This window comes from Myxine glutinosa, chromosome 2, assembly GCF_964187855.1.
Source record: "Myxine glutinosa chromosome 2, kmMyxGlut1.1, whole genome shotgun sequence".
NCBI lineage: Eukaryota > Metazoa > Chordata > Myxini > Myxiniformes > Myxinidae > Myxine > Myxine glutinosa.
Genome location: NC_136262.1, coordinates 87,116,426 through 87,136,435, shown reverse-complemented (window position 1 = coordinate 87,136,435; position 20,010 = coordinate 87,116,426). Strand labels below are relative to the sequence as shown.

Below are 20,010 nucleotides of genomic sequence, written 5' to 3'. Positions count from 1 at the left end.
ACACTAAATTGGTGACCCAGAGGTGTTACAATGGAAGGAGAAGGAGTCGCGCATTCAGTCGCTGGGGACGACCAAGCAGCCGTACCCTTCCTGGTTAAGTTGTTAAGATGGCTCTGGTACACTCAAGAGTCTAGACTACACATCTTGTTTCAGACAGTCCAGGTTGGTCATTAGGTGTGAGGCATAGCACGGTACTTGAAGAGCAGACATGAGAGCCTGGTTTCAAGGTTTCCATCCTGCAGTTTGTGTAGCCCGGACTTGATTCCAACCAAACGTTCAGCCAGGCCATTTGAAGCTTGGTGTTCTGGGCTGACAAACTTGTGTCTGACACGATTGTCTCCACATCATTTTGTCTCCCTCGACATATCACGTGCCTTCGATACAGTCTGGCACCCCGCTCTGCTCACCAAACTCTCCTCCTTTGGTATCCATGGAAATCTCCACACATGGCTGGCGGACTTCCTCTCTAGTCGTAGTCAACGTGTGGCCCTGAATGGGTTTCTCTCATCTCCTCTTCCTGTTCAGGCTGGAGTTCCCCAAGGCAGTGTTCTGGGCCCTGTGCTTTTTCTGGTCTTCATCAATGATCTCTCTGACTCTCTTGAAAATCCTCTCTATCTCTTTGCTGATGACTCCACTCTCTGCCGCTCCATTCCTCATCCCTCAGATCGGCAGTCTGCAGCCTCCTCACTCTTTGCAGACCTGGACAAAATCACAGACTGGGCAAACAAGTGGAACATGTCTTTCAATCCTGACAAACCTCACACTCTTACGATGTCTCTCCGAAAAGACCGACTGGACAACCCTCCCATCTACTTTCTGAATAATCCTCTCCAAGAAGTTCTGTCACTCAAGCTTTTGGGTCTCACTATCTGCCATGATCTTTCCTGGGAAAACCACATTTCCAAGCTGGCCTCCAAAGCCAGTCGCCGACTGGGCATCCTCCATCGTGTGAAGTCCTTCCTTGACACACCTGAGCTCCTCACCACATACAAGGCTTTCATCCGCAACTCAATGGAGTACTGCTCTCCCCTCTGGGCTGGTGCTCCTGCCTCACACCTAGCTCGGATTCACGCTGTTGAAACCAAAGCGTTCAGAATTATTGGAATCTCCCGCGATGACGCTATCTCCGAGGGCCTTTCACTTACTCACCGCAGGCAGGTTGGTGGTCATTCCGTCTTCTACCGACTCCTCTCCGGCCTTGCTCCCCCAGCTCTCTCTGGGCTCTGTCCCCCAAATATTCCTACAGGTCGCACAAGATCTGCCTGCAACCCTCTTATGGTTAAACTGCCAAAATCAAGACTCTCTGCTCACCTTCACTCCTTCAATCCTTCATTCCTCTTTTATCCCGCCTCTGGAACAAACTCCCTCACTCTCTTCAATCCCACTCCTCCCTCCAGGTCTTTGAAACGGCTGTTCACCACCATCTTTTATCTTCCCCAATCCAAAACCTTGATCTTTTCTACCCCCGCTAATTTCACCCCAAATCGACTCTTTTGAGGTGCCGACTTCTTTCCTGGAAGTCCTTGGTGTCCTTGCGTTTTATACCTATCCTGCCTCCCCCCAGGCCCTCTCCCTCCCACACATCTCCCGATGTCCCTGCTCTCAAATGTTGTGTTTGTGTGCTTCCTCCCCTTCTCTCCCCATCTTGTCGACCGCCCCCCTTTTTATATACTTTGTTTGCTTGTTTGTTTGATTTGTTTGTTTGATAAATGTTAGCTCTTTCACGAGCCTCGACTCTGTATACAGAAAAAAAAGAAAAAAAATTGCTATGTGTGAATTTGGCAAATTCCGAGCTTGAGAAGCTTGCACCATTATCACTGACTATAACTCTGGGCAGACAGTGTGTCGTAAAACAACGTTTCAGTTTCTCTATGGTTCCAGCTGATGCAGTACCGTGTTGTGTAAGCGTCAATGCACCTTGAGTGGGCATTCATGATGATTAGTATCGTCTGATGGTTCATTGATCCAGCACAGTCCCGCTGAACTCGATGCCACGGTTTGGAAAGCCATTCCCAGGAATGCAGCGATGCCTTCACTGGTGCATTCCTATTCCTAGTGCTCTGCAAGGATAGCAATGTCGAACGCACCGTTCAATATCAGTGTCTAGATTTGGCCACCATACATAATTCCTAGCCAGAAACTTCATCTTGACTATTCCAGGGTCACACTCATGGAGTTCCTCCATTACCCTGGGACAAAGATGTTGTGGAATCACTACACAGCAACCCCACAATATAATCCCACTGTCCACATTGAGTTCATTTCTGCATGCCATGTAGGGAACGCAGCCAGGGTCCCCATCGGGTAGCGACTGCCTTCCAAGCTGTACGGCTTGCAGAACTCTGGAAAGGACTGGATCAGATCTGGTGTAGGTGCAGGTTTGGTTGGCAATGGCAGGACAGTCCTCTAAATGATCCATCAGGGCGATCACATTGTCAAACAGTGATGGGTTGGTGACCACATCCGGCAATGATAGACAACCTTCCTTCAGCACCTGGTAGAGGGGACTCAAATGGTTGGATACATTTGGGATGTAGCGGCTGTAATATTGCAGCATGCAGAGATAAGCCTTCAGTTCCGTCACGTCTTTTGGAGTTGGTGCATCTTTGATCACTTTGACTTTACCCTTGATTGGATGTAGACCTTGGGCATTGATCCTGTGGCCCAGGTACGTTACTGATGGTGCCATGAACTCCCATTTGTTGCGAGGTAAACGGAGGCTGGAGTCCAATTGCTTCTTCAAGACTCCATCTAGGTTGTGTGGATGCTCGGCTTATATAGAACCGGTGACCAGGATGTCATTGCGATAAAGCTCAACATGCTGTTCTGCAGGAAACAAACTGTCAATACAACGCTGATGTATACGTGGGGCAGACTTCAACCCAAAACTCAGTCAGTGGTATTTTTACAGACCACATTACGTGTTGTCAGGTATTTCTTTGAATCCTCCTCGAGGAGAAGTTGAAGATATGCTGACTTGAGGTTGAGTTTACTAAACCTTTGGCCTCTGCTCAACTTCATGTACAAGTCGCATCGTTGGCGAATGCTGAGCATTTGTTCGCTGTCATCTTGTAGCCGCCGCAATGACGAATAGATTGATCAGCTTTGGCAACGGGGACAACAGGTACAGCCCAATTGGAGTATTGAACTGGACAATGATCCTGAGTTCCGAGGGTCAATCGAGCTCTTTGTCAACTTTGTTGCACAGAGCATAAGGGATTGGTCAAGCCTTGCAGACATTCGGTTTCGCATCTTTGCGGTGAGTTTAGTAGAGTGATCCCGCAAAGTACGGAGCTCATCATTGAAGATATCTGGATATCTGGCCAGGATTCCTTCAAATATTTTTGATGCATTGGTTTGAAGAAGTTTATGAAACTGCTTCCACTTGAGTTTGATTACCTCCAACCAGTTCCTACCGAGTAATGAGGGTCCATCTCTGGGATGACGATCAGGGGTAGGTTGAACTTGCGGTTTCCATAAGACACAGTGACGTCACAAAGTTCCACAGGGTTTGATCTGTCCACCTGTGTAGGTAGAGAGCAGATAGGATGTCCGGATTGTCCGGTGCAATTTGGGTCAGTGAGGTTCATGCCACAGGTTGGTGAAAGCAGCCAGGCTGACGAGCAAAACAGCGGCACTTGTGTCAACCTGCATTTCCAATCATCGATCATTGATACCGACGCGAGCCAGCAGAGGTTCCGCTCTGCTGTCAGAGAAGATGTGAAATATGTCGTGCATCTCAGAGGTGTCACTAGAAGCAGAGCTCGCCTCGTCGGCATGCGACTCCAAACTGATGAGATGTCTTTATACCATCTGCTTTCTACTTGTGGCCACTCTTGTGAAAGAAATGGCATGTGGCATCTTTATGGAAACATTCAACTTGCGAATGCTTGTCATCACAGTGACAACACATGGTGCTACCAAAGCTCATTGATGGTGGATGTCTGGGGGTGCTACCAAAGCTCATTGATGGTGGATGTCTGGGTTTCCTTTTTACCTGCCCCACCAAAGGTGGATGGGCGTTATGTTTTCACCCCTGTCTGTTTGTCCGTTTGTTTGTGAACAAAATATCTCAAAAAGTTGTGGACGGATTTGGACGAAATTTGGCAGAGATGTAGCGTATGTGACACGGACGAAATGATTAGATTTTGGTGAAGATTCGGATTCGGATCCGGCTAGTAGAATTTTTAAAGTGATTCTTCACCATTGGGAGATCGGGCCAAAAACGATACATCGCGGGATATATCAAAAAGTTGTGGACGGATTTGGACGAAACGTGGTGGACAGGTTGGGTGTCTAACAAGAACAAATCAATTCGATTTTGGTGAAGATCTGAATATGAATTCGGATGCGAGAATTATTTAATTTTTTAAGTGATTCTTCACCATTGGGAGATACGGCCAAAAACGATACATTGAGGGATATCTCAAAAAGTTATGGATGGATTTGTACGAAACTTTGTGGACAGGTTGGGTGTGTGACAAGGAAGAATATATTTGATGTTGGTGAAGATCTGAATATGGATTCGGATATGAGAATTATTTAATGTTTTAACTGATTCTTCACCATTGAGTGATTCTTCACCATTGAGTGATATTCACCATTGAGTGATATTCACCATTGAGTGATTCTTCACCATTGAGTGATATTCACTTCACCATTAAGTGATTCTTCACCATTGAGTGATTCTTCACCATTAAGTGATTCTTCACCATTGAGTGATATTCACTTCACCATTGAGTGATATTCACTTCACCATTGAGTGATTCTTCACCATTGAGTGATATTCACTTCACCATTGAGTGATTCTTCACCATTGAGTGATATTCATTTCACCATTGAGTGATATTCACTTCACCATTGAGTGATATTCATTTCACCATTGAGTGATATTCACTTCACCATTAAGTGATTCTTCACCATTGAGTGATTCTTCACCATTGAGTGATATTCACTTCACCATTAAGTGATTCTTCACCATTAAGTGATTCTTCACCATTGAGTGATATTCACTTCACCATTAAGTGATTCTTCACCATTGAGTGATATTCACTTCACCATTGAGTGATTCTTCACCATTGAGTGATTCTTCACCATTGAGTGATATTCACTTCACCATTAAGTGATTCTTCACCATTGAGTGATTCTTCACCATTGAGTGATATTCACTTCACCATTAAGTGATTCTTCACCATTAAGTGATTCTTCACCATTGAGTGATATTCACTTCACCATTAAGTGATTCTTCACCATTGAGTGATATTCACTTCACCATTGAGTGATTCTTCACCATTGAGTGATTCTTCACCATTGAGTGATATTCACTTCACCATTAAGTGATTCTTCACCATTGAGTGATATTCACTTCACCATTAAGTGATTCTTCACCATTGAGTGATATTCACTTCACCATTAAGTGATTCTTCACCATTGAGTGATATTCACTTCACCATTGAGTGATTCTTCACCATTGAGTGATATTCACTTCACCATTAAGTGATTCTTCACCATTGAGTGATATTCACTTCACCATTAAGTGATTCTTCACCATTGAGTGATATTCACTTCACCATTAAGTGATTCTTCACCATTGAGTGATATTCATTTCACCATTAAGTGATTCTTCACCATTGAGTGATTCTTCACCATTGAGTGATTCTTCACCATTGAGTGATAGGTATGGCTCTCTACCAGGCGGAGGTATATGGCTCTCTAATGGCTGCCGTTCTAGTTTGTCGCTGTGATGAAGGGCGATCGACACGATTGAGAGTGGTCTTGGTCTGAGCCTGACCTGATGAAGAGCGAGTGATGCCGATGTCAGCAACATTCCTTTCCGCACTCTCCATTGCGATGGCAATGTCCTTCCTTAGCTGTTGTGCATTTCAATGTCCGTTCGGACAACAGGCGTCACCGTACGCGATTGTCCGCATCACCAATGACAGACAGGTTTCACAGCATGTCCTCGAGCGCGTCTCTGTACTTGCAGAAGTGTGAGAGTTTCTTAAGCTCTGCAAGAAAGTTGGAAATTGGCCGTCTTGTCGTCTGGAGGCTCATAGAGAAAATGAAACGTTGGATAATAGCTGACGGGGTTGGGTCGCAGGGATCCATTAGCTCTTCTGTGAGTTCAGAATATGTCAGGTCCCTGATGAACCTGGGCATGGCCAAATTCCTCAACGTCTGTGCACCACATACCGACAGTCGGACTGCTTTCATCTGTTTCTCATCCAGGATGCCATTCGGTTTGAAGGAGTATGTACTCCAAACGTTCAGTATACATGTAGTAAGGGAAACATATGAAAATCTGTTAACTAAATTGTTACCAAAAACTTTTTTCACCAATATGTTTGTAAAGGTGTGTAATAACATGTGTTAAAATGTTGAAGGTCAACTCCCGTGGGAAACCCAGAAAAAAAGCTGTTGAATTCGGGTACCGAAAAATTATTTTCGAGAATTTTTATTTTTTTAAATCGGCCCTTAAGTAACTTATGAGGGGTCAAATAAGGGTTTTTCATGATTCTGAGTTGATTGTTAACATTTATATTTCACCATAGACACTCCTTTGTGGAAAAATAATTTCTAAATATATCTCATTTTCTACTTTGCAGGACATGGAGTCCAGCAATATGGATGAAGACGTTACTCCACCTGTGCTCAATTGCTTCATCTGTGCACGCTCGGATACACCAGCTGAAAGGCTCATACAGGCAACTCCAAAGGGATACTCAACTTTATTGAAACAAGCAGAAACTGTCGAAAATGTTACTGTTGTGGAACGTATGAAGGAGGCTCAAAAGGAAGGAAAACTGAGGTACCACCAGAAGTGTAAAAATGATCTGTACAACAACTTTGTTGCAACCACCAATAAGTCAGCTCAAGCATCAAAGGCAGAGAAAGAGTCATCAAAGTTGAAGAGAAGACGCACTACTTGTGAGTTCAGTTCATCAACTGGCTGCAGTTCTAGAAGATCACAGTCAGTTGACCTCCTGTATAAGGATGTATGCATTCTTTGCAACCAACCAGCCCAGCTCTACAAAAATAATCCAGCACAAGCTAGAAAGAAATACAGAGTGCCAGATAATTTGACTGCAGATACACTGAAGGCAAGCTTGCTGAAGACAGCACGGAGTCGCGGGGATGACTGGGGCACTGAAGTCACTGGACGCCTGGAAGGGATCAACGACTTGGTAGCAGAAGAAACACTGTACCATTTGCGATGCAAACTTATGTTTGCGAGAGGTGACAGTTTGTCCAAGACTGATGAGGAAGGAAAAAGGAAGAGAGGACAGAGGAGTATTGATGAGGAGCGAGAGGCAGTTTTTATTGAATTCTGCGAATGGTTAGACTCAGAATTAGAGCATGGGGTAATGAACATGGACCAAGTCCATGAAAAGCTGCAGGAGTTTGATCAGTCACCAGAGAAGAGCCTTTCTTATTCAAAGCATTGGCTAAAGATAAAACTTCTAGAGAAATACGAAGACACCTTGTATTTCACAACACAGGAAAGAAGGGCAGATGTACTCTGTCTCAAAGATGGCACCGACAATATTCTGCGAGGGCATCATGCTAATCTTGACCATGGAGATGAGAAGACTCAGACGGCACTCAAGTTCATATCCAATGATATTGCCTTGATTGATTTAGGTCCAAAGTCATACCCCACCACACACAGTATGACTGACATCGATAGTCAGCTGACACTTGTTCCTGCAAGCCTTCAGATGTTCTTGAGACCGATTGTCAAGACAGACGAAAGAGTTGCCGTTTGGGGGCAGAATTTTATTAAGGCCTGTCGACCTCGGTCTGGAGTATTGCCACACCAAATGGGGCTTGCCATACAACTTGATCATAGATTTGGGTCAAAATGGATGCTCAACAAGTTCCACCGGCTGGGATACACTGAGTCTTACACGGAGACACAAAACTACAAATACTGCTTCCTTAATAGTAGGAGTGGAGATGATGTTCCAGATACTTCTGGCACTCTTGACACCATTGTGGAGGAAACCGATGAACAGATCAATGATGAGGTTGCGGTTGATGCTGCGCTTGAGGATCAATCAGTGATGACAGCCAAAGTGCCAGCCAGTGAAAGTGAATTGTCAAGTAATGATCAGGTGGTCTTTATGGAGGTTGGGGAAACAAACAATGCAGTCACTCAGTTTGTTGGAGACAATATAGATTTAAACATTGTCTCTATTCACGGAAACACTCCCTTTCACTCAATGGGTTGGATCGAAGTCACCTCTCCGGCACCACCTTTGCCAGATCCACAGACAACAGCAGCTTTCCCCCGGGTGAAGTTGAAGGCACTCGACAAAGCTAAGATCCTGAGAGGAACTGAAGTAAAGATTATTCCATTTACGAACAGGAAACAGATAGGAACGAACGCGATCATGTTTCTCCCCCTCGCTGAGCTTTCCTCCTCCCTGGCTCATGATCAGCCACTCCTCACTCCAGGTGACACACTCTGGGCAGCGGGGTGGGTGATCAAAGCCAACGATCCTGAGTTCCCACACTCCAACTGTGGATGTGGACTATGGATGGACAATAGGTGTGCATGGGTATGAGCCAGTTCCAACACTGGACCCCACGGCTCCTGAGGAGCTATTGCAGTTCACGAGCTGTAATTGTCATGGAGATTGCAGCAACCGGCGATGCAGCTGCAAGAAGAATGGGGTCACGTGCATCTCGGCCTGTGGAGTCTGTAATGGCATTACATGCAGAAACTGCAGTCATGATGTTGTTGAGTCTGAAGAAGACATAGACAATGACTGTTGAAACTTCTGACATTGTGAATGAGAAATAACTCTTGAGTATTATATATGTATGTGAAATAAAAGCTACTTTGTGTGTAAATGTAAAAGTGAAAATATAAATGTTAACAATCAACTCAGAATCATGAAAAACCCTTATTTGACCCCTCATAAGTTACTTAAGGGCCGATTAAAAAAAATAAAAATTCTCGAAAATAATTTTTCGGTACCCGAATTCAACAGCTTTTTTTCTGGGTTTCCCACGGGAGTTGAACTTCAACATTTTAACACATGTTATTACACACCTTTACAAACATATTGGTGAAGAAAGTTTTTGGTAACAATTTAGTTAACAGATTTGTGAAATATCTCATAAAATGCCCTTACTAATGTTCCAAACACCTCCATAGCCGTTGAATTCATTGATGTGGCCGCACGACGTCATCATGGATTTCGTCATGACATAACAGGTAAACGTCGGAGAATTCCACAAACTAGGTGGCCTGAGTGCCACAGGCAATTAAAGTTTTCTCCGAAAGTGTATCCTCGTCGCCATGTATTGGTTCTTAAAAAGAACGCCGATTCAGAAAAGTTTTCAAATTCAAAAACCCCTTTATTCAACACTAGCAGTGGTACCTGGTGATATCGGGTCCATCTTGTGGGGGTCCAAAACACTTCCCTACACCCACTAAGTAATGGGCGTTGATCACTCAATAGTATCTTTGACATAGTTACAAAGGCTTAGGCAATACAGAGTGATAGAAAGAACCAGAACAGCACTCTTTGACGTCACGACGTCGACGGATATGCCTCCACCCACATTATTACATCATTATACATACTTGTCCAAGTTTGCTTTAATTCCATTCAGCTGTTCTCAAGTTATCACATTTTTACCTGTCATGACCTCTGACCTTTAACCTCTTTACCCCCAAAATTTAATCAGTTAATCTTTACATCATTATACATATGTGTACCAAGTTTTAATTTAAATCCCTTCAGCTGTTCACAAGTTATCACATTTTTACCTGACATGACCTCTGACTTTTGATCTCATGACCCCAAAATCTAATCAAAATCTAAAGTTAATCTTTACATCATTATACATATCTGTACCAAGTTTGAACGAGATCTCTTTAGCCATTCTCAGGTTATAGACCCATTACAGACTTTGGCCTTCGACCTCTTGACCCCAAAATTTAATCAGGTAACCTTTACATCATTATACATACCTGTACCAAATTTGAATAACAGTACATGGAGAAGAGGAAGAAGTTGTTTCTTGGGTTTGTTGATCTGGAGAGAGCATTCGATAGGGTTCCACGCGAAATATTGACATGGGCATTGAGGAAGTTAGGAGTGGAGGAATGGTTGATCAGAGTAGTGATGGCAATGTACAAAAGAGCACGCACAGCTGTAAGGACGAAGGACGGGAACAGTGGTGAGTTTGAGGTGAAGGTGGGAGTGCATCAGGGATCGGTACTAAGTCCACTACTATTTGTAGCTGTGATGGAGGTGCTGGCTCAGAACGTAAAGGAGGGTGTACCGTGTGAGTTGTTGTATGCAGATGATCTGGTGTTGATTGCGGAAAGTATGGATGGACTGAAGGAAAAGATGAACAAGTGGAAGGAATGTATGGAGGCAAAAGGTCTGAAGGTGAATATCGGAAAGACGAAGGTGATGGCAAGTGGTAAAGCATGTGGTGAGGTGAAAAGAACTGGGAAGTGGCCATGTGCTGTGTGCAGGAAGGGTGTCGGAGTGAACTCCATTCAATGTACAATGTGCGCTGAGTGGGGTCATCAAAAATGTAGTGGTCTGAGAGGGTCATTGACCAGTGTGGCAGCTACATCCAAGTGTAAGGTGTGCACAGAGGGAGCTGCAGATGAAGGAAATGTTGAGTTGGATCTTGGAGACGGCGTAAAGCTGGACGGTGTGAAAACATTTTGTTACCTAGGCGACATGCTGAATGGAGAAGGTGGATCAAACTCGGCAACGGTTGCTCCAGTGAGATGTGCATGGAAGAAGTTTCTGGAACTCAGTGGCGTGCTGATGAGGAGGGGAGTGTCGTTGAAGCTGAAGGGAAAGGTGTATGCTGCATGTGTGAGAAGTGTTATGATTTATGGGAGCGAGACATGGGTCATGAATGTAGAGCAGCAACGAAGGCTGGAAAGGGTGGAAATGCGAATGGTTCGGTGGATGTGCGGAGTATCGTTGAGAGAGAGGAAGACAAATGATGAATTGTGAAAGATGATGGGAATAGAGCCTGTGATTGATGCTGTGAAGAGGAACAGGTTGAGATGGTTTGGTCATGTGTTGAGGAAGGATGAAAGTGACTGGTTGAGAAGAGTGATGGAAATGAATGTAGAAGGAAGTAGAGGATGGGGAAGACCGAGAAACACTTGACTGAAGGTGGTGGAAGAACAAATGCGGGCAAGGGGGTTAACAAGGAGAGATGCAGAAACTAGGGCAAAATGGAGAAGATTGTCATGGGGACCGCAAGGCTAACCCCCGATCTTGCAGGGAAAATGGCCTTAAAATGCCTGTTGTTGTTGTTGCACCAAGTTTGAATGAGATAACATCAGCCGTTCTCAAGTTATAGACCTATTACAGACTTTGACCTTTGACCCCAAAGTCGAATGAGTTAATCTTTACATCATTATAAATACCTGTACCAAGTTTGGATTAGATCACTTCAGCCGTTCTCAAGTTATGGACCTATTAGGACTTTGACCTTTGACCTTTGCCCCAAAATCTAATCATTTCATCTTTACCTCATTATACGTACCTGCACCAAATTTGACTAAGATCCCTTCAGCCGTTCTCAAGTTATCGCGGCAACGAAAACCTGTCACGGACGGACGTGAGGACGGACAGCTGGATCCATTATGGACGGACAACCTGAAAATGTAATGCCTCCGGCGACTTCGTGAACGGAGGCACAAAAAAAATCTAAGGGTTTCTTTTGCCTAAAACACTCCCAGGTACTCACTGATGAACCTCTGAAGGTTTGACAAAGATCCGTTCAGCCATCTCTGAGAAAAATGGCCACACACACAAACACACACACACACACACACACACACACACTAACACACTAACACACCCACACAGTAACACACCCACACACACACACACAGTAACACACCCACACACAGTAACACACAGACAGTAACACACAGACAGTAACACACACACACACACACACACACACACACACACACACACACACACACACACAGTAACACACACACACACACACACACACACACAGTAACACACACACAAACATACAGTGACACACACACACAAACATACAGTAACACACACACACACACACACACACACACACAAACATACAGTAACACACACACACACACACAGTAACATACAGTAACACACACACACACACACAGTAACATACAGTAACACACACACACACACACACACAGTAACATCCAGTAACACACACATACACACACACACACACACACACACGCACGCACACACGCACACACACACAGTAACACACACACACACACACACACACACTAACACACACACACATGCACACACAAACACACACACACACACACACACAGTAACACACACACACACACACACACACACACACAGTAACACACACACACACACACACACACACGCACACACGCACACACACGCACATACAGTAACACACACACACACACACACACACACTATTGTGATGTAACTCGACAGACACCGATCGATTGTCGTACATTTGTCAACTCTCAAAATCCAGGCCCGTTTCACGTCCACGCCATCTGCACTCTGACGTAACTTCCAGAAACGGAAAGAGACCCGTTTGAACATGGGGAATGTTTGCACGTCCATACATGACAAGTATAGATTCCATTGTGGCGGACACATTGTCAGTGGGCAATAATTCCGCGCACCAGTGGGTGGCGTGAGCGTCCGGGCGTGGAAGCGCAGCTCGGGCCACGCCCGGAGCGAAGGCGTCACGAGGCGCAGGGTGGAACTGAGATACATGCCCCGCCTTTCGGCCGACCGGCCACGCCCGGGGGCAAGGCGTGGCCTCGGGACATATATGCGGGCTCGATAGTCGAGCCCGCCCAGTGCTTGCGTGCGAGCTGTTAATAAAGTGTTTCAGTTTGTACAACGCGTTGTGGCCTACCTTCTTGGCAAACGAATTGTGTGTGCACAGCACCACACTGGTGACGCCGACTGGTTCAGCCGTAGCTGACCCCTGAACGCGCCATGGCTACCAATTCTTTTGAATGATTTTCAATTTTCTTTGATTGCCAGACAGGCAGAGCATATGTCATCCCATCCTCTCTGCGCATGCGCGATCGGGACGAATTCAGAGACAAAGTACTGTTCAACGGCTGGGCTGTCTTCCGATTCGTGTTCAAAATATAACTCCATTTAAATCAGTTGTTCTTCTATCATGAAGTGTCGATCATAAATGACATGAACCAATTGTTTACCCACGCGGGGTAATTAACAAAACGATTACACCAATCCCCGCCCACTCAACGATACTGTTTAAACCAAACCCCGCCCACAAAATGAAACCGTTTTTCCCAAGCACCGCCCCTCGTGACGCCGCTCGTTTGTGACGTAAGTTGAATTTGGAAATACATATTTGCCATGGAAACGCTTCAGAGTTTTGCAACAACGCGTCACCGTCGAAAGAACACGATCGATACGCTGTGGATGTGTTTTTATTAGTGGATAACCGTTGTGAGTTCACATATACCTATTAACTGACAGATTGTCGTTGTGTGTGAGAACAGCACTGGCCGAAGGGAGTCGGTATTCGCGCGGCCACGATGACCATGAGGTGTCTCTGCAGCATCTGTACCTGCGGGTAAGAGATATTCGACGAAGTTTCTCACAGTGGCAAACTTACAACTACAATACTATTCTCACATGATATGGTGCCGTGGCTCTATTTTATTAATTTATTTTATATATTTATATCATTATCTAATCATACTTTTTACACAAATTACAAGGTAGGCTACATCAATAAATAGATGGAGAAAAGCATATACTACTACTACTACTACTACTACTACTACTACTACTACCTCCTCCTCCTCCTCCTACTCCTACCCTCCTCTTATTCCTGCATTATTGTGGGGTCGACCAGGGAATGTTTCTGGCCCAAGTCTTTCACGAACTGGCCGGCCAGGCCCGACATTCGATTTTACGTGCAGGAATTTGTATAGTTTGTTCACGGTGCCGGTGATAATCCATATGCTCTTCGCAAAGATACTGAGGGTTCTTTAACGTCCACCAACAATCCAGTGCAGGTCCCGCTTGGCGTCCATCAGATGGACGGCACACACGTTGAAGCTCCCATCGCTCTGCCGACAAAACACCAGGACGGCAGTTTATAGCTGGGCGAGATTCGAACCCAGGCGAGATAGCTCAAGGGTGAGTGGTCATACTTCAAGCTAATCCCACCTTCCCTAATGGAGAAACACCTGTGCTAGATGGGATTTGAACCTCGGTACTCTGCATCACGAGCGAGATGTCCTTCGACGCTGCCTGTTGATGAAGAACTAGATCCAAGGTCTATGTCAATTCAGTGTAAAATGAGAATTTGCATTTCGCCAAAATGAACCTTTTTGACCCTCACCTGAGGCAAATTGGAATAATGTGACTTTGTGATTCATTTGAAACATTGTGACTGACTTTGATTTTCTTACACGTTTTTCCAACGTATACTTTGGGATGTGGAACATTACGTGCTGCTTCTTCAATGCCAAGCGTTTTGTTTGTATCTTGTGTTTTTGGCATCAAAAACCACAACAAGACACCAACATGTTGACATTTCGTTGATCAAATCACAATTTTGCGCCTGATATTTTAAATGATTCTTCACCATTGAGAAATCGGGAGAAAAGCGATAAATAACATGATATTAAAAAAAGTTATGGATGAGTCATGACAAAACGTGGTGGATGAGTTGGTTCGTGACAAGCACAAGCTTGTTACCTTCGCAAAAGCGGAAGGTTATGTTTTGATCGCTGTGTATTTATTTGTATGTCTGTGTGTGTGTGTGTATGTTATTCGCATAACTCAAAAAGTATTCAACCGAATTGCATGAAATTTGGTGGGATGATTGGTTATTATACGGGACACATTTGATTAGATTTTGGGAGCAATCGGGTCAAAGGTCAAGGTCAAGGTCACGAAAAGGTCAAAATCGTATTTTTACCAAGTACAGAACAGTAGCTGCGGCGAAGGTATGCGCTCTACCGAGTGCCCGTTCTAGTTAGATTTTGGTTCAGGTCCGAATCCAGATCAGTGGATACAAAACAAACTGTTCAGCCTGGCGGAGGTACGTGCTCTACCGAGTTCCGTTCTAGTTATGGTTTATGCCCTCTGAACCTGGTACTGAGGTGGTTTACCAATGGTGGGCCTTTTGATTATAACTGGTGAACCTCAAGTGTTATTACAGAAGACCCTCAGATGGAAGGTCTAACTGGGTCTATATGGTCTTTGGGGACTTAGGATTTTAATGGGGTTGATAGGGTATACATGGTATTAGTGTCCTAAAGGGTCTTTGGGGTATAAAGGGTCTTATGGATATTAAGGTTCTTATGGGTGTAAATGGTGTCGAGGGTCTTCAGGGTCTAAGGGATCCTCGGGGTATTCGAGGTCTTAAGGGTGTTATGGGTCTTTGAGGTCTTAAAGGTCTTGGTGGTCTTTGGGGTCTTTGGGGTCATAAAGGTCTTACAGGTCTTTGGGGTCTAAAGGCTCCTTTGGATCTTCGAGGTCTTAATGGATCTTAGGATTATAACAGTTTTAGGGGTCTTTGCGGTCTAAAGGGTCTGTGGGCTCTTAAAGGGTCTTTGAGGTCTTAAAGGGTCTCGAGGGTTTTTAGAGGTTTTAAAGGTCTTTGAGCTCTTCGAGGGTCTTAGGTGTCTGAAGGGTCTTATCCGGTCTTATGCGTTTTAGGGGCCCTAAGAGTCTTTGGGGGGGTGGGGGAGGGGGGTCTTAAGGGTCTTTCGGTGTCTTAAGGCTATTGGCGATCTTTAAGCGGTCTCAGCAGTTTTAGGGATCGAAAGGTTTAAAAGGTATATTCAAAGTGCCCCTCCCTTTATACAAAGGATCGTTTCTCTGTACGCAGCTTTTACATGGGGACTGAAAATGCGTTTCTGTGCTTCTACTGGGCGGAATCGGCTGCAAATTTCAGAATTAAATGCTTTGTCTGTTGAGGTAATATGTTCCAAATTTCAGCAACGTCCGTTTCTACATTCTTGAGTTATATTGAGAAAACCCTCGAAATCACGTTGGTGTCTGTCCGTCCGTCCGTCCAAAATGTGTTGGCGCTCATATCTCAAGGACTATACATTGAAACTAGTTGAAACTTGGAATATACATCGGCCACTAGTTAATGACTTTCGAAACAAATTCCACCGAAGTGCCATAGTTTTTGCTTTAAAATTAAATATACTGTATATACATAAATAAATATATAAAAATATATACACACTTTATAACTCTTCAAAATATTATTACACGAGTCGCATGTGCTGACCCAATGGCCGAATGGATAAAGCATCAGATTCCAAAGCTGGGGGTTGAAGGTTCACATCCTGTCTGGGTTGAATATTTTTTTCCCCTTACTTTTTCAAGTCTTTTATATCGTCTTGAATAATGAGCAAATAAGCATCTTGTCCAATGAGCAAATGCATTTTGTTCGTATTTAAAACGTAATTATTCTTAAACCTGAATTTCAGAATCATTATGAGTATTGTATTACATCAAATTACTTATTGTATGGAAGTCAAGGGATGAGGCACAAAGCACCCCTTCCTTTATATGGGATCGTTTCTCTGTATGCAACTTTAACATGAGGACTGAAAATTCGTTTCTCGGCTTCTACTGGTATATTATATAAACAAATATACATATATACACACATTTTATACCCTTTGAAAAAAAAAAAAAAATCTATATATATATATATATTTTTGAAGTTCAAACATGCTGGTCTATGTCCTAATGGATGAAGCATCAGACTCCCAAGCTGGGGATTGTTGGTTCAGAATCCCGTCTGGGTTTAATATTTTTCCCCTTACTTTTTACAAGTCTTTTGTATCGTCTTGAATAAAGTCTTGTACGATGAACAAATGCATTTTGTTCGTATTTAAAATGTATCTTGTGAAAAATGCCAGGGGCATAGAAAAGGCCCCTTTATATGGGATGTGCCATGTGGCAAAGTATAGAAAAGAAAGGACATTCTTGGGTAAAATGCCAGGGGCATAGAAAATGCCCCTTTATATGAGGCTGTGTGCCATTTGGCAAAGTATAGAAAAGAAGAGACATTTAAAATATCTCGTGTGCATGCTGAACTACCCTTGTGTTCTTAGGAGGAACCAAGTAATGCTCTAGAAAAGTTCATATGAGGGGCACCTCTCATTTGGCAAATAAAATACATATACTTCTTCATGCAGCTGTATGAATCAAATTGGTGCCCCTTTATATGAACTTTTCAAGAACATTACTTGGTTCCTCCTAAGAACACAAGGGTAGTCCAGCATGCACACAAGATTTTTTAAATGTCTCTTCTTTTCTGTAACCTATAGGCCTGTAGGTGATTGGCATACAGAGAAACAAACAAGCAGACAGGCAGAATAACAGACCAGACCAGCCAATATAATAATATTCTCCATAAGTAACAAACAAGGGTGAATGCATAACCTCTGTCCATCTTCGGTGGCGGATGTAAAGATGCATTATGTGCTTCGATTGTTGATTTGTGCAATTGTATTGCAGGAAGCATCGCTGCAATGTCAAAAACACCTGCATCTGCAAAGGTACCGATGAACCAGTCAGGAGAACTGAATATATGGATCAATACGTCGAATATGGCTGGAGCAAACCCCGCGATCCTTTCAAACACAAGCAGGCGATGGAGGTCCCCGGAGGTCCGATGGATGGGGTTACCACCTACAGGTAGGCAATGATATCTGACAAAGACCCATCACCATTCCATTTGGAGTTCAATCGTTATCACATACTTTCAAAAGCATTTTTCATGAATGTTGCATGTTCAGTATAATGAAATTGTGTCTAAGTTGAACCCAGGTGTTATGCCGACTCTGTCCACTGAGAGGCTCCTATAAGAATTCGGACTGGACAGCGCTCCGATGATTCCTGTGACATTTATTCTGTGTGATGTAGTGCATACTCAGATGGTGCGTGTTACTCTTGGTTCTAAGCTTGCTTGTACTAATTGCAAATCCATTACTTACTTCTATGATTACTGTATACTGATGTGTGGCTTGTTGGTTTCTTACAGGTATTGCTAGAGATCGATTCTGAATTAAACTCACTCTTGGGACAATGTTGTAAATCTGATTCTTCCAACAATTAATTCAGAATCGTGTCTTGTCTTGATGGGATCATCATGACTCGCAAGTTAATACAAGTTCCAATCTTCGGAGCCGACCCTCAGGCTCCGGACGCGTCTGCTCAACTCTCGCATTGGCTGAAGTTACTGACCAGCCATCTGGACGCACAGGAGGAGCTCGCCGATGTAACTAAGCTTGCGGTGCTGCACTCACGCGTGAATCATACGGTCAACACGTGCATAACCCAGTGCACTACGTATGATGCGGCCGTGGAGGAATTGAAACGCATCTACATCAAGACTCGAAGCATGGTCTATACTCGATATCTGCTCGCATCTCGGTGACAAGATCCATCGGAGACCATCGACCATTTCATTCAAGACCTACGCCGATTAGAGAAGGGCTGTACTACTGCGACACGAACCCCTGCACAAGTATCTGATGATTTAATGCGAGATTCTTTTGTTTCTGGGATTTATTCCCCAATCATCAGAGAACGATTGCTTAAGGAAGAAGAAGAGTTGACACTGGAGAGAGCTCATAAGCTCTCGCTCTTGTACCAAGAAGCTCAAGTTCAAGCCGAATCGTATGACCGACTGTACGTCACTGCAGGTTTAACCGGCGCAACACGACCGGAGAGAGCTACCACGGAGCACACGGATGCTGCCCCTCCGCCGGAATCGGGGACAACAGACACTCTCAAGGATTTCGACCCGAGTGTGGCAGCTGCCGCCGCGGCCGCTCCCCCAGCCAGAAATAACGTTACGTGCTTTTTCTGCGGGAACCGGAGCCATTTAAGGTCAGTTTGTCCGGCTAGAGACGCGAAATGTCATTCGTGTTCTCGGAAAGGTCACTTTGCGAAAGTGTGTCGCTCGTCACGGGGCCGGCGACCTCGCTCGACGTTGAATGTGATACTCTCTCCGCCCGAACCACGACTGGCACCACGCGCAACCTTGTCTGTGAACGAGGCGCCGTCAAAACAAGTGGCGCGAACAGACGTGATCGCGGCCCGCCCGTCCTTGACTGGAATTTTTTCATCGCCCAGCCCACGTCCGGTTTTGGCATGATCGATGCGAGCTGGCGTCGGATCTACATGCGAGGCTCGAGCGCCAGCTATCGACGGCTCGACTGACCCACGTTCGGCTTTGCCCTCACGGAGGATGCTCACTGGCGTCAGCTCCACATGCGTGGCTCGAGCGCCACCTATCGACGGCTCGACCGACCCACGTTCGGCTTTAACTTCACGAAAGACGCTAGCTGGCGTCGGCTCCACACGCGTGGCTCGAGCGCCCCCTCTCGACGACTGCAGGACCGCCTGGCTTGTCCAGTGCAGTTATTCCACTAATGATTGTGGGGGAACATGCAAATGTCTTAATCGACACAGGGTCTTACCAGGATCGACGGATAGTTATGTTGATTTACGACTCGTTCAAAAGCATGGGTGGCCGATTCTCGCGACAACACGTCAAATCTTCATGACATCCCAAGGTCTATGGCTCCGCACGCGGGGAGAATGCCGCCTAAAGCTTGTGATTAATGGTCACATGTTTCCGGATTTGCATTTAATGGTCTTACCAGCGTTATGTGTGGAGGTGTTGCTGGGACATGATTTTCTCCGATGGCATGGGCGATTGGAAATGGAATTTGGTGGTGCTGATACCCTTGCCGTGTGTGCTTTTGCAGGGATGGAAATTGAACCACTGTCGCTGTTCCCCAATATGACTGCTGACTGCACAACGGTTCCCATTAAATCGTGACGCTATTCCCGGGCTGACACGCAATTCATTGCTGAGGAGACGGCGCGACTACTAAAGGAGGGTATAATCGAACATATTCGATCGCCTTGGAGGGCCAAAGTTTTGGTCGTGCAGACCGCCACGCAT

At 44.8% G+C, this 20,010-nt stretch overlaps 1 protein-coding gene across 2 annotated transcripts in view; it reads left to right on the top strand.

Moving 5' to 3' along the window:
• Positions 1-20,010, top strand: part of LOC137421630 (stabilizer of axonemal microtubules 2) — a 34,746-nt gene that overhangs the window by 2,156 nt on the left and 12,580 nt on the right. For both annotated transcript variants that reach the window (XM_068107873.2, XM_078771193.1), the window contains exons 2-3: positions 13,550-13,623; positions 17,550-17,729. In XM_068107873.2, coding sequence (XP_067963974.2) covers positions 13,550-13,623; positions 17,550-17,729 — 254 coding nt within the window. The remainder of the gene's footprint in view (positions 1-13,549; positions 13,624-17,549; positions 17,730-20,010) is intronic.